The sequence below is a fragment of the Petromyzon marinus genome, chromosome 10, assembly GCF_048934315.1.
Source record: "Petromyzon marinus isolate PM22_M1 ecotype Great Lakes invasive population chromosome 10, UKy_Petmar_22M1.pri1.0, whole genome shotgun sequence".
Classification (NCBI taxonomy): Eukaryota; Metazoa; Chordata; class Hyperoartia; order Petromyzontiformes; family Petromyzontidae; genus Petromyzon; species Petromyzon marinus.
In genome coordinates this window covers 14,163,765-14,176,436 of record NC_133676.1, presented here as the reverse complement: position 1 = coordinate 14,176,436, position 12,672 = coordinate 14,163,765, and the positions used below count along the sequence as shown (strand labels likewise).

General features: G+C 43.8%; 1 protein-coding gene across 10 annotated transcripts in view; it reads left to right on the top strand.

Moving 5' to 3' along the window:
• The window catches only part of LRP1 (LDL receptor related protein 1), a 313,912-nt gene that overhangs the window by 210,286 nt on the left and 90,954 nt on the right, over positions 1–12,672 (top strand). For all 10 annotated transcript variants that reach the window (XM_032951130.2, XM_032951128.2, XM_032951126.2 and 7 more), the window contains 5 exons: positions 1,006–1,137; positions 2,654–2,881; positions 3,582–3,756; positions 4,937–5,031; positions 7,246–7,395. In XM_032951130.2, coding sequence (XP_032807021.1) covers positions 1,006–1,137; positions 2,654–2,881; positions 3,582–3,756; positions 4,937–5,031; positions 7,246–7,395 — 780 coding nt within the window. The remainder of the gene's footprint in view (positions 1–1,005; positions 1,138–2,653; positions 2,882–3,581; positions 3,757–4,936; positions 5,032–7,245; positions 7,396–12,672) is intronic.

Below are 12,672 nucleotides of genomic sequence, written 5' to 3'. Positions count from 1 at the left end.
GTAATGTGTTGAAACGGACCTGGATCTTGTGTTTATTCAAGATTTTGGAGATCTTTTTTGTGATCCCAGCAATGTAGGGTAAAGTGATGGTTTTGAAAGGCTCCTCAAGAGGGTTCTTCTTCATGGTTTGAGTGATAGCTTTGCGGATTGTATAGTCGGAGTAACCATTAGTTTATCTTTCGTTGAATATACGTTCCCAAAATAAAATGCCTGGGAAGTGCTGTTAATCCCGAAGCTAAGAAACAATCTCTGACAAGTAAAAATATATTCAAATACATCCCTGTAACATCAACAAATTTGAAATGCTTTAGTCTACACTTGGCATTTTGGCATCAAGTAAAATATAGGATCATGTTCTTGCATTGTATGCTTATTTTGGTTTTCTTTTCGTTATTCATTCTAATATCAAATCAAAATATCGTAGGGGTAAACAAGTAGGTAACCCAGGCCGACAGGAATATTCACTGGCTCGAGAAATTCGTTTGCCTCACTAAGTCATTATTTATTGAGACTGCATAATATGTAAATCTTTAATATATGCCATACGTGTTTAAAACATGATTGTGAAGTTATTTTGGAGACAACATTATTCCTGTTTTTGGTGTTTATAGTTTTTCGTGTCTTGTTTGGGTAATTAAACGGCCATTAAAATCTTGCATAGTATTTGAAGCAGTTTTGTTTTATGCATTTGTACTTTTTCAGCCATACTAATTTGGCACTATAAATTGATATATCAGTCCATAAGAGAAATGTTTTGAAAATGCTGATGGTAGTTCAGGTTCATGAAACATTTTTCAGCTGAAGTAAAATAACGTAAGATCTTTGTGCAGAAGCTGCATTATTAATTGAAATTTTTTTCATATATTTTATAAAGAGTCAGGTTACTGCTGGTATATATAGTAATTTGAGAAGACACTTTTATCGCATACCAATATAATAAACACTGAATGTGTGTGCGCACGCGCGAGCGAGTTCATCCCTGTCCAATTGTATATTCCTCTCTAGCCAACAATCCATGTGGAGACAATGAGGGGAGAGGTCCGTGCTCTCATCACTGCCTCATCAACTACAACCGAACAGCTGCCTGCACCTGTCCACACCTCATGAAGCTACAGCCTGACAAACGGACGTGCTCTGGTAAGGAAAGAAGGCTGTGATTGGGGAAAGTCCTAAATAACCTTTGGGGGGGGGATGTGATGGGGGCAATGTCAAAGTGGATTGGATTTTTAGCCTTGCACGTTGAAATGGTTGGGGCGGTCAAAACTTAACATGGCTTTTGCACCTCCGGCTTTGGATACATTTATTTGAACAATGGCGCACTGCACTATGAACCAAGCGATACTGGTTTGTGTTCACCGCCACGGCCAACATCGAGTGATACAATAATACTCCGATTATCTTCTCCCCCTTTTATGTTATTTTGTAAATACGTCATCACTTTATCAATACCGCTACCCGATTTGCGTCGCCTCAATCCCACAATTACGTCACTGACAGCATCGTCCGTCCTTTCTCATGTCCGTTGCCTCGGCCTTCGCCTCCACCTTCGCCTCCACCTTCCCTGTCAATCGCTTTGATTTACGTCATTTAGATATTTGTCATTGCATCTTCAAGGGACGCTACACCGATGTAAACCGGGGTATTACTGTGTCTGATTTCATTTTGGGTCTCCACCCTCAAAAATCTGTGCTGACTCAGTGTGCTGAAGTTTCGTCAAGAAAACCCCTCGATTAACACTCGCGGATTGACAAACAATTGTAATTGTACCAAACTTAAGTTGATGGTGTGGAGGAGCATGTTCCTCCAAGTGAAAATGATGAGCCTGGGAAACCGTGTGCGACTGGCTTGCTTCGAACATGTGCTGACGCAATTTAAGTTCTTCTGTGCGATATGCATTACATCCACTCAGTGCTTCTGGTGATTGCGCCGTTGGATTCTCTTTGAATTTGTTCCTGCATGAAAGAATGTGTGTTTACTTTGCATGTGCATACGTGTATGCATGAATGTGCCCTTGAGAAAGGTTAGCAAAGTTAATTGTTGACTTTTAAATGAGAACAAATGCATCTTTTTGCATGCACTACTGTGATTCACAGCAAACTTAAAAGGCTACGCAAACGATGGAAAAGGATTTGAGTTGTGCAAGCGTGTGCTGTGCATGCATACAAATGTACATTGATGTGCAGAGTGTGGTCAGAACTTCTGGATTCAGTTTAAAGGATTTACTGTATTGTTGCAACTGACTCCTCTTCAATGGTAACCGATGAGTAGAGACTGGTAAAGCACTTCTTTTTTCTTCAAACCACAGCCACACTCGTTCCTAAAACCAACCCCGAACCACGCGTCTCGCAGCCACTTTTACACCCTCCATCTCCGCCCTCGTTCCTAATACACATCTCCGTCTCGTCTGACGTCGGTGCCCTTTAACCTTTGACCCCCCGTCTAGTGTATTTCCCTGCGTGTGATTGGTGTGTGCTATGCTGAGTGCGGAGATTTCATGTCTGCGTGCTGCGAGTGTGTGAGGATGGCTCGCAGGTACCCTACATATGGATATACATTTTTCTTACCTAGACCTGGATGGTGATTATTGTCTTAAGTTCTGCATGCGTGTATGTGTGTCTTTGTTTTTGTGCCTTGTCGGTTCCACCGAATGCAGAGCATTGGAAGTTCCTTCTCTACGCCCGGCAGATGGAAATTCGCGGAGTGGATATCGATGCCCCTTACTACAACTTCATCATCTCGTTTACTGTGCCTGACATTGACAATGTGACTGCTGTTGATTTCCACGGAGCGGAGCAGCGCATCTACTGGTCCGATGTTCGCACGCAGACCATAAAACGTGCCTTCATCAATGGTACCAACGTAGAGACCATCGTTTCAGCAGGTAGGGTTCGTTTGCGTTTACTTTGGAAGGGGGGGGGGGGTTTCCTTTCCCTGTTTAAGTGCCGAGACCCACCCAATGGAATGCTTTCAACAGCAGAAGCTAAGATGCCGCGCGTTTCATTGAAGCTTCGCGTTTCATTCGTGTAATTTATTTTGCACACGTTTTGCACACAGTCTATGTCCGCGAGCCCGTTGATAGATTCTGCTAAGAGCGCAAAGGCTTAATCCTCCTCGAAAATGTATGAGACAGTAAACCCATACAGGAGCCAGGTGCCTGGAACTCTGAATTGTTGATGCCGTGTTGCCGAGAAAACCCAGCTGATCACGTGGTTTGCTTTTGGAGGAAGCAAAAAATTCCCAAGCCCCGTCACTCGAGTGTTTTTGGTTAGGGTTTTCACCTGGGTTTATTCAGGCTCGACTGTAATATTTGTGCGCGATGGCCACATTTTATAGCGCCACTGTAGTCCTGGCCGTTTGATCAACCCTGCAATTAGTGTCATTCCCAGTACGTGTTTTGAATCCACAGACATGGTAAATAATTATCGCGAGGAAATGTGCAGCCTCCAGGCACACAAAGGAAACCTGTTAGGCATTACTTGAAGGGTCCAATTTTTACACAAGTAACTTTCCACCCCACCCTCCGCCTGCCCCCCCTCCATCTTTCTCTTCTTCTACGTACATGTGTCTCCCGCTGGGTACAGACTTGGCAAACGCACACGGCTTGGCTGTCGACTGGATATCCGGGAACCTATACTGGACCAGCTACGACGCGAACAAGAAGCAGATCAATGTGGCTCGCATGGACGGCTCCTTCAAGACGGCTGTGTTGCAAGGGCTGGACAAGCCCCATGGGCTGGCGCTGCACCCCATAAAAGGGTAATGGCCACAACGCGAATGGAAAACGACGGGCGAATTAAAAATGTTTGGCACGCCATAAAATTCCCGGCAGTCTCCGTTACACAGCAGTTGGGCGGCGTTGCTGTGCATACATTACGACTGACAGAGGCCACGACAAAATGGGGTAATTTTTTCGATTTGGCAGGTTTTACCTTTTACAATGGTAAAAAAAAATTTTGTTTTAGTGGTAACAACTTCTTGGGCCTCACTGCAAGAATAAACCTGGGTTTGGTATCTCTCTCCCCCTGTTGTTCTGCATGGGATTCCTCTGGGTTCCTCGGTTTCAGGACATACCTCGTAAAAAAAACGAATCAATCTTTATTTTACGTGCCAATATCGCCCTCAATAAAGTAGACTGCAGGGCACATTACAACAGAACGGGAACGGTACAGGGGCATGAATCATAAATGATTGTTATGTTTCAGCAGTAACATGCTAACTTTTGACACTGGGTATAGTCCTGCCTCTTTATCTAACTCTCTAGCAAATATTGTAATTATTTTTAGCAAATTTTGATTGCATTACTACCCTGCTCTGTTATGCTGCCGAGCTGCTGCCAATGAAATGCGACATGATCTGCAATGCCGGCTCATGTTGTGGTTAATCAAAATCACATGGTTTAGGAGCGCTTCACTTTACACAACCAAAGCTTGAAGTGTGCTGATTTTAGAGACATTTTCATGTTTCAGTGTCAAAGAAAGTGAAACTGTTCCAGAAATGGAGCATAACGTTTACTGACAAGCGGAAAATAACACGCTTGTAGAGTTGGCACAGAACCTTGGGCTCATTTGTGGAATCAAATAGCAGTCCGTAACAAATATACTACATCTGCAATTGCCTGTTGGCTAGCAAGCAGCACTCCTGTTAAATATTTACTGAGAATTGATTTTATTTTTGCTGTTAACACCACGTAAGATGCCTTCATATCAATTGCTCTTTTGGAATATTTCTAGAGAGATAATTTTAATATTTTTAAACCTGAATGTAAATGTTCATTCTGATTGGTGTTCGCTAATATCATATTTGCACCAGCAATTTATAGGAATAAGCAGGGTTTGTTTGCATGTATACAAGTCTGATTATGAATTTGCAATTGTGAGTGGATGCATGCATATGTGAGCAGATGTGTACATATGTGTGCGTGCATTTATATTTTCAGAAAGATGTACTGGACAGATGGTGACACCATCAATGTAGCTAACATGGACGGAAGTGAAAAAGCTATTCTCCACAGCCAACAGAAAGGCCCTGTTGGTGAGTGCTCCTCACAGAGACACCCTGCCTGGATCCTTGTCCCTTGCACTGTCCTTGGCTTTCCAGCCATTCATCGGCAACATTGGACTCTGTTTGATGCATTTCCCAGGTGTCTAGCAAACTAAAAATGACGATGCATGAACCAACATTGTTGGTGGTCTTCAAAAGCTCTGCGTGTTATTGTGAGATAAATATGCAAAGTTAATGCTGCCTTGTTTAATGAGTTACACAGGCCATATGGTCTCTTTTTGAAACTGGTTATAAATACATACTTATTGATATGACTTTAATGAGGGCGGAGGGTTGGTTAATTAAAGCAGTGAAAACACGTGGTCATTGTGGGGAGCGGTAGCACACTGAGTTTGAGTCCAGAAACCGGAGTTAAACTCCCAGCCATTGCTTACATCAGTATTGAGTTATATCTGATCCCGTCCTGGGTTCTCCCTGTTCACCAGCCATTAGCGACCAGCGTGGTGAAGTATGGTCAAACAACCCCCGTGTTACCCTTAGAGCATGGTTAGGCCTTGGATCATTAGTGGACTACCTTCGAGCAATACGTTAGTAATTAGTTTAATACAAAGTTAATGCTACTGAACATAAATTAAGGCCAAAACATTTACTGTGATTCACTTCAACACATAAACTGTTGGATTATTTTTTCTGTGTATGCCATCTCAATGGCTGTAAGACATATCCTGCAGTAGTGACAGTATGCACCTTTACATATATAACTTTAATCTTTTCCTATTGGCTTTTTAAACCAGCCAAGTGACAATCTGCTTTGTTGTAAGACACAACATAAAATCAAAGTGCATTTGTAGTGAGTCCAACTGGGAGCAACACTATTTATTTAGTAACTGAACATAACATAACACAACCTACACATGGGTGTTGAATGCTCATCTAGCCACGCTACGGCAGAACTAGACACAGTTCGCTATCCCAGCCCGGACCACAAGCTGGGTCCCAGACCGCATGGCTAGAGGCTTCTACCCGACGTGGATCTTCTTCACCAGCAACCGGAAGAACCCCGAGCCCCTCACGGGGGCCCCTGTTATATCGGCCTGGGCTGGGGCTGTCTCGCCCCTCGCCTCGCCCACCTTCTAGATTTCTCGAGCTCTTTCCCAAAGGCTCCCGAGAGCTCTGTTATACCACGTGACCGCCCAGTGGCCCCCGTCCACCGGTGGCCCCCCTCCAATAACATCCGGTCACGTGTCGGCAGGTCAACCAGCGTATCATGCCCCAACGTAACCCTGGCTGGCTGACACTCCCTCTCGCTCCCTCACCGGGAGCCCGCACCGCACACTATATGTGGTGCCTCTGCGCTGACCAGCGCTCACCCAAGCCCCGCTAGGGCTGATAACTACACCCAATAAGTGGGCGACACATAATGCCATCACATTATCCGCCGTGGCTTCGTAAGCCTGGCACCACACAGTGACAATCACAGTCACTACACATTGAATACAAATAAAAATACATGATTTCAGAGTCGTCACTCAAGGTGCTTAACATAAAGCTGGCGTTCAATTTCTGGCCAAGGCTAACACCAGTGGCGAGCGATATCACTGTAGTCCCTCCTCCCCCCTTCAGCACACCTGCACTGATCATGTAGTGAAGTACAGTCAAACAACCCCACGACTGACACGGTGTGGGTAGGCCTTCATCCAGCAGTGGATTGCTCTTGGCCGGGTTATATATGTATGTAAGATTCGAGCCATGTCCGTCCAGTGGCTACCAAGCTGCATTGGCTTCTGGTTGCCGAACAAATACATTGTAAGGTCGCACTCATTACACACAAAGTGCTGTGTCACAAATGAAGCACAAGACCTTGATGATATCATCAAGATGCATAAACCATCGCACCAACTCAGGTCATCCTCGCAGCGGCTTTTGGCTAACCATCGAACAAAGATGGTTCATGCATCGCACGCTTTCAGATGTGCTACTGCGGCAGTCTGGAACGCGCTTCCTTCCGATGTTAGGAAGCCACTGGAGCTATGCACTTTTAAATCATCTCGATTGAAAACTAATTTCTTTAGAACTGCTTTTTTGTCTTCGCTTTTGTTGCCCTTGCCCGCACCTCCGATTGGCACGGATGGCTGCATATGGTGCGAAAGGAGGAGTTCATCGTACGCAAACATACACGTGCGGCATATGTGCTTGCGCGCTGCTCTTGTTCCCGCGTTAACGGGGACTTGTTCGCGTGAGCAGGATTGTCCATTGACTACGAGGAGAGCAAGCTGTACTGGATCAGCTCCGGGAACGGCACCATCAACCGCTGTGAGCTGGACGGCTCGGGGCTGGAAATTGTAGAAACGATGAAAAGCAAGCTCACCAAGCCATCAGCACTCGCCATCATGGGTACATATAAGCCTTGTATTGATTTGTTTTACGTGCCCGTGTTTTTTTTTTTGCTTGTATAACCCATCAATTTCTGGTCAATAAGAAGTCACTCCAGCTTATTCGCTGTCCCCGTCGGCTGGAATTATTTCACCCATTGGCTGAATGCAACTTGTTTGGTCAATAATCTCAAGGCTCGTAAATAGGTTGTTTATTCATCTACACAATACAAGTTTTTGTTTCGTCGTTCATATTCTCCCGTAAGCGTTATGCATGTGCACACTGTTCACACAATGTTTCTGCTGTATGCAGCTGTGATTGTTGCTGTTCAGCCTGTAGCTTCCCTCTTTCTGTATGTATATTGCAGTTCTTTCTCACTGTACTTAGCCCACCGTGCTAATTAAACATGTTATTGTGGCTGCTAAATTATTTGATTTCATATATGCTATAGAATTCACTTGTTTCCCAGATCCCTCAACTCCATTCCTCTTCTCAAGCCCTCTTTGTCACAGGGGATTACGATATGCATCTATTTACGTGATGTTCAAATTGTATTTTTTGCCAGAACTATACGTTCTCGTATGTACATGCACAGCCCGCCATTAATCTGCTGCTGTATGTGAGGAAATAAGAATTATGGTTAATTGATTCTTGACACATTTATAACAGACATTTAATTCAATGAAGATAACATTAAAATTCCAGAAGCATTAAACAAACATTCAAAGCTCGAAAAAAAACCAAGGAATATAAAGTTAATAATCTCTCCCCCTTTGACTTAAAGCTTTCATGACTGCAGGAATTTATATTCGTTGGGCCTTTCGGTAAAGTCACGTAGATAGGTTCATGTATGTATGTATGAACCTATCTACGTGACTTTACCGAAAGACCCAAAGAATGGTCTCCCTCTTTACTTTGCGGACAAAGTTACAGGTGTCAGGGTTCGATCCCGGCCCAGACGCCTGTATATTTGGAGTTTGTATGTTCTCCCCGTGGTCGCGTGGATTTTTATCCGAGTCCTCAGGTTTTTCCCTCCACATTTAGAAACACGTGTTTATTGCAGCCACAAATACTCCACATTTCTACGAGATAAGCCCATTCGATGAGCTATCATTTGTGGCCAGGTCACTTATGAAAAGAGCTCTACAGCTCAATGGGACCTTACTTGGTAAAATAACAAAAATGTGTTCCGTTGTTTAGAAAATTGGAATCGCCTAAAAACAAAAACAAAGCCGTTCACTTTTTCTCGTGCAGGAAGCTATCAATTCAACAACCAGAAAAAAATATACATGCAGGCTGTATACACATGGTAGTACATACGGAAACATGTGTTTCCAAGAGCGGAACAGAAGAGGAATCTCAGCATTTTGCATCTCACGATGACATTGCCATTTTTGTACACATATTCTACTCGCATTCTCGCGACAGCCATTTGCTTCAAAGAGCTGAGATTATGGCAATGTTTATTTAACCAGCAGCTGGATGGCAGTTTAGTGCTTCTTAAGACGCATCAGTCCAGTATCGCCGCCACTGCCTATTGCTGATATTTGTGAGAAGAGGGATGTGTGATGAAAAGCCCCTCACTCCCCCCTGCAAGATTGAGGGTACACATTCTGCACAGCCTGAGAGCAGCATACACAAATCGGAATTGGAAGTTTTTTTCCACAGCTGCGGAACATATTCAACATAGATAAAATGCAATGCAGGCTGTAAGCAAATTGCAGGTACGTTTTTCTTCTGAATTTTTTTCTACATATCCTATCAAATCAAAACGTTATTTATCTGTGCTTCCGTTTGCTGAGCTGTAGATGCGAATAAAACTTATTGGATGACCTCTTTTTTAAAATAGAGATGAAGCAAATCTACTCTTATCTCTGCATGAAACAGTGTTCCGTAACAGAAGCATACATTTATTGAACATAATTCCATGATACTGTAGAAGCTTCACTGCAATGTTAGCCATACCCTATCTCGAGCCTCGGAATACAGTTTTGCCTGAAAACAAATCTGAGCTTATATTGTAAAAGATTTTTCAACTAACATTCATCTTCATTTACATTCCTATTTGACCTATTGCTCAGTTTTATATGAGCTAGTTCCTTGCCAGGCACTTTCACTGTACACTGCCAGGTGTGACGGTGTTTGTGAGGAAGAGATGTACGTATGTGTGTGTATGGGGAGCGGTAGTGTAGCGGTCAGCGTGCTGCGCTACGAACCTGGCAACCCGAGTTCGATTCCCGCTCACTGCCAACACCAATAACAATTATCTGAACTGGGCCTGCCCTGGGTCGACCCAGCCTCAAATGAGTACCTGGTGCGGTGTGTAAACATGGCCACCGGGGATTCCAAGGCGGTCGGGCGTGGTGCTGGCCACCCACCTCCTCGTGTACCGTTCCGGCCTTCATAAGTGCTTGCTAGCAGCACTTGCCCCAACAGTCTGTTCAGCCTATACAGGGGACCTTTGTCTTTTTTTCTTTGTATGGGCAGCTGTAGCGTAACTGTTAGCGTGTTGCACTACTAACCAGGCGTCCTGAGATTGATTTCCGCCCTCGACCATTAACAGTGGCGATTATCTTAATTGGTCCTGGGCCTCCCCTCGGTCGACTCAGCCTCAAATGAGTATAGTGCAGTGTGTAAACATTGCCACTAGGAAGACAAAGGCATAAAGGGCGTGGTGTTGGCCACCCACCCCCTCGTGTGCCGTTCCGGCCTTCATAGGTGCTCGATAGCAGCACTTTCCCCAACAGTCTGTTTCAGGCTATATGGGGGGGTCTTTGTTTTTTGGGGAGCTGTCGCATAGCAATTATCGCTCTGCATTACGAAATCGACGACCTGAGTCCGATTCCCGCTCACGGCCAACACTGGCGATGATTGATTGTCTCAACCGGTATTTGGCCTCTCCTCGGTCGACTCAGCCTCAAATGAATACCTGGTGCGATGTGTAAACATCGCCAATAGGAAGACAAAGGCGGTAGGGCATGGTGCTGGCCACCCACCACCTCGTATTTTGTGCCAGCTTTCAGTGCTCCTCGCTAACAGCACTTGGCTCAACAGCCTGTTCAAGGTTATAAATAAATCTTTGTCTTTGCCTTTTTGTGGAAGAAGAGGCATTCCAGACATTTTATTTCATCAAGTGCATACCTAGAAATATTTAATCACATCCTTATATTTGTATTGTCTTTGTATTCATTGGAATATTATTTTTCACTGTTCATGGTAATTTGAAATTGTTTTTCTTAACTGATATTACCTTTTGATTTAAAGCTTTCGTGACTGCAGGGATTCATATTCTTGGTGCTTTCGGTAAAGTCACGTAGAAGGGAAACAATAAAATAATAAAAATATAAAACAATAAAATTCTCACGACGTTTCGACTGCAACACAAGCAATCATCAGGTGTGAAAACCACAGCAAGAAAATTTGAAAAAAGTGGCAGTTATTTTTAACGTTAGCACCACGGAGAGCGATTTGACAGTTCAGATGGACGAGTCCATCTATTTTGATTTAAAGCTTTCGTGACTGCAGTAATTCATATTCTTAGTTTTTTCGGTAAAGTCACGTTGAAGAATATGAGTCCATCTATGTTTGGAAAATAGGAGGGGGGAGACAGAAAATAATGGATGCGGTCTGAAAGCCACTGTAAGCGTGAACAATCAATTAAGACCCAAAATGGTTTATCAAATCCTTCCAATGATTGCTAAGCCAGAATCCATCTTCTCGGTTGAAATTGTCTCTGTGTTTGTATATGTGGATAGCCTCATGAACGAATCTCTCATGGTAGCCAGATGGTTTGCAAAGAACCTCTGTCTTGGAGAAGTCAATGTCATGTGAGTCTACTGAATTATAACAGTGATCTGTCACGGCCGAGGTGTTGGCCCTACCGTGTTTTAGGTCTGCTTTGTGTTCACGAATGCGGTCCGAGACATGTCGTTTGGTTTCTCCAATGTAACTATGACCACAGAGGCAACTTAGTTTGTAGATACCAGGGTACTGTATGTCCGGAATCACATCTTTTACAGATGGAACCAGATCACGGATTTTATGTGATGTGTTGAATTGGACCTGGATCTTGTGTTTATTCAAGATTTTGGAGATCTTTTTTGTGATCCCCGCAATGTAGAGTAAAGTGATGGTTTTGAAAGGCTCCTCAAGAGGGTCCTTCTTCATGGTTGGAGTGATAGCTTTGCGGATTGTGTAGTCGGAGTAACCATTAGCCTTAAGAGCTTGGTGTACGTGCTTGAGTTCACTGGCTATGTGTTCCTGGTTGGATATGCATTGGGCTTTATGGTGCAGAGTCTTGATGAGGGAATTCTTCTGGGATGGATGGTGGTGGGAATCCGGTTTCAGGTAAGCATCCATATGGGTAGCTTTCCTGTAGACAGAGTGGCTCATTGAACCATCAGGTCTTTTTTTAATAGGACATCCAAAAAAGGTAGCTTGCCATCTTTTTCAACTTCCATGGTAAATTTGATGGCTGGGTGAATGGAATTGATGTGGTCAAAGAATTGGTCTAGAGCAGGCCGGCCATGTGGCCTGATGACAAAAGTGTCATCCATGTACCTCTTCCATAAGGTTGGGCGCAGAGTGGCAGTCTGGATGGTGTCAGTCTCAACTTTCTCCATGAAAATGTTGGCTACAACCGGAGATAGGGGGGAGCCCATTGGGGTGCCCTCAGTTTGTTTGTAGAAAATTCCATTCCAAGTTAAGTATGTATTGGTTAAGCAGTGTTTAGTCCTTGATGAACCAAGTCTTCAATGATTGCGATGGTGTCAGGTACAGGAACTTTGGTGAATAAGGAAACTACATCGAAACTGACAAGCAGGTCGTCTGGGGACGGGGAAATACCCTTGATTGTCGATACCAGGTGAGTAGAATTTTGTACCGCAGAGGTGGTTTTTCCAGTGAAAGGCCACATGATTTCAGACAGAAAACAAGCCAGTTTGTAAGTGAGGGAGTTCATAGTATAGACGATGGGACGAAGGGGTGTATCTACTTATGTATTTTTGGTACGCCGTATAATCTTGGTGGCCTGGCAGCAGAAGGTTTCAACGAAAACTGTTTCGTTTGATCAATTAATGCGGTTGAATCAGAAATGATTTTGTTGGTTTGTATGACGAGGCTGTTGGTGGGATCTCTTTTTATTTTTGTATAGCTGTCATCGTTGGGTAATTCTTGAATTTTGTTGTTATATTCAATTTTATCCATGATGACAGTGGCATTGCCCTTGTTGGCTGAGAGGATGACAATGTCATCCCTCTTTTTTAATTTATATAATTCAAAACGTTCATCTTTGCTGAG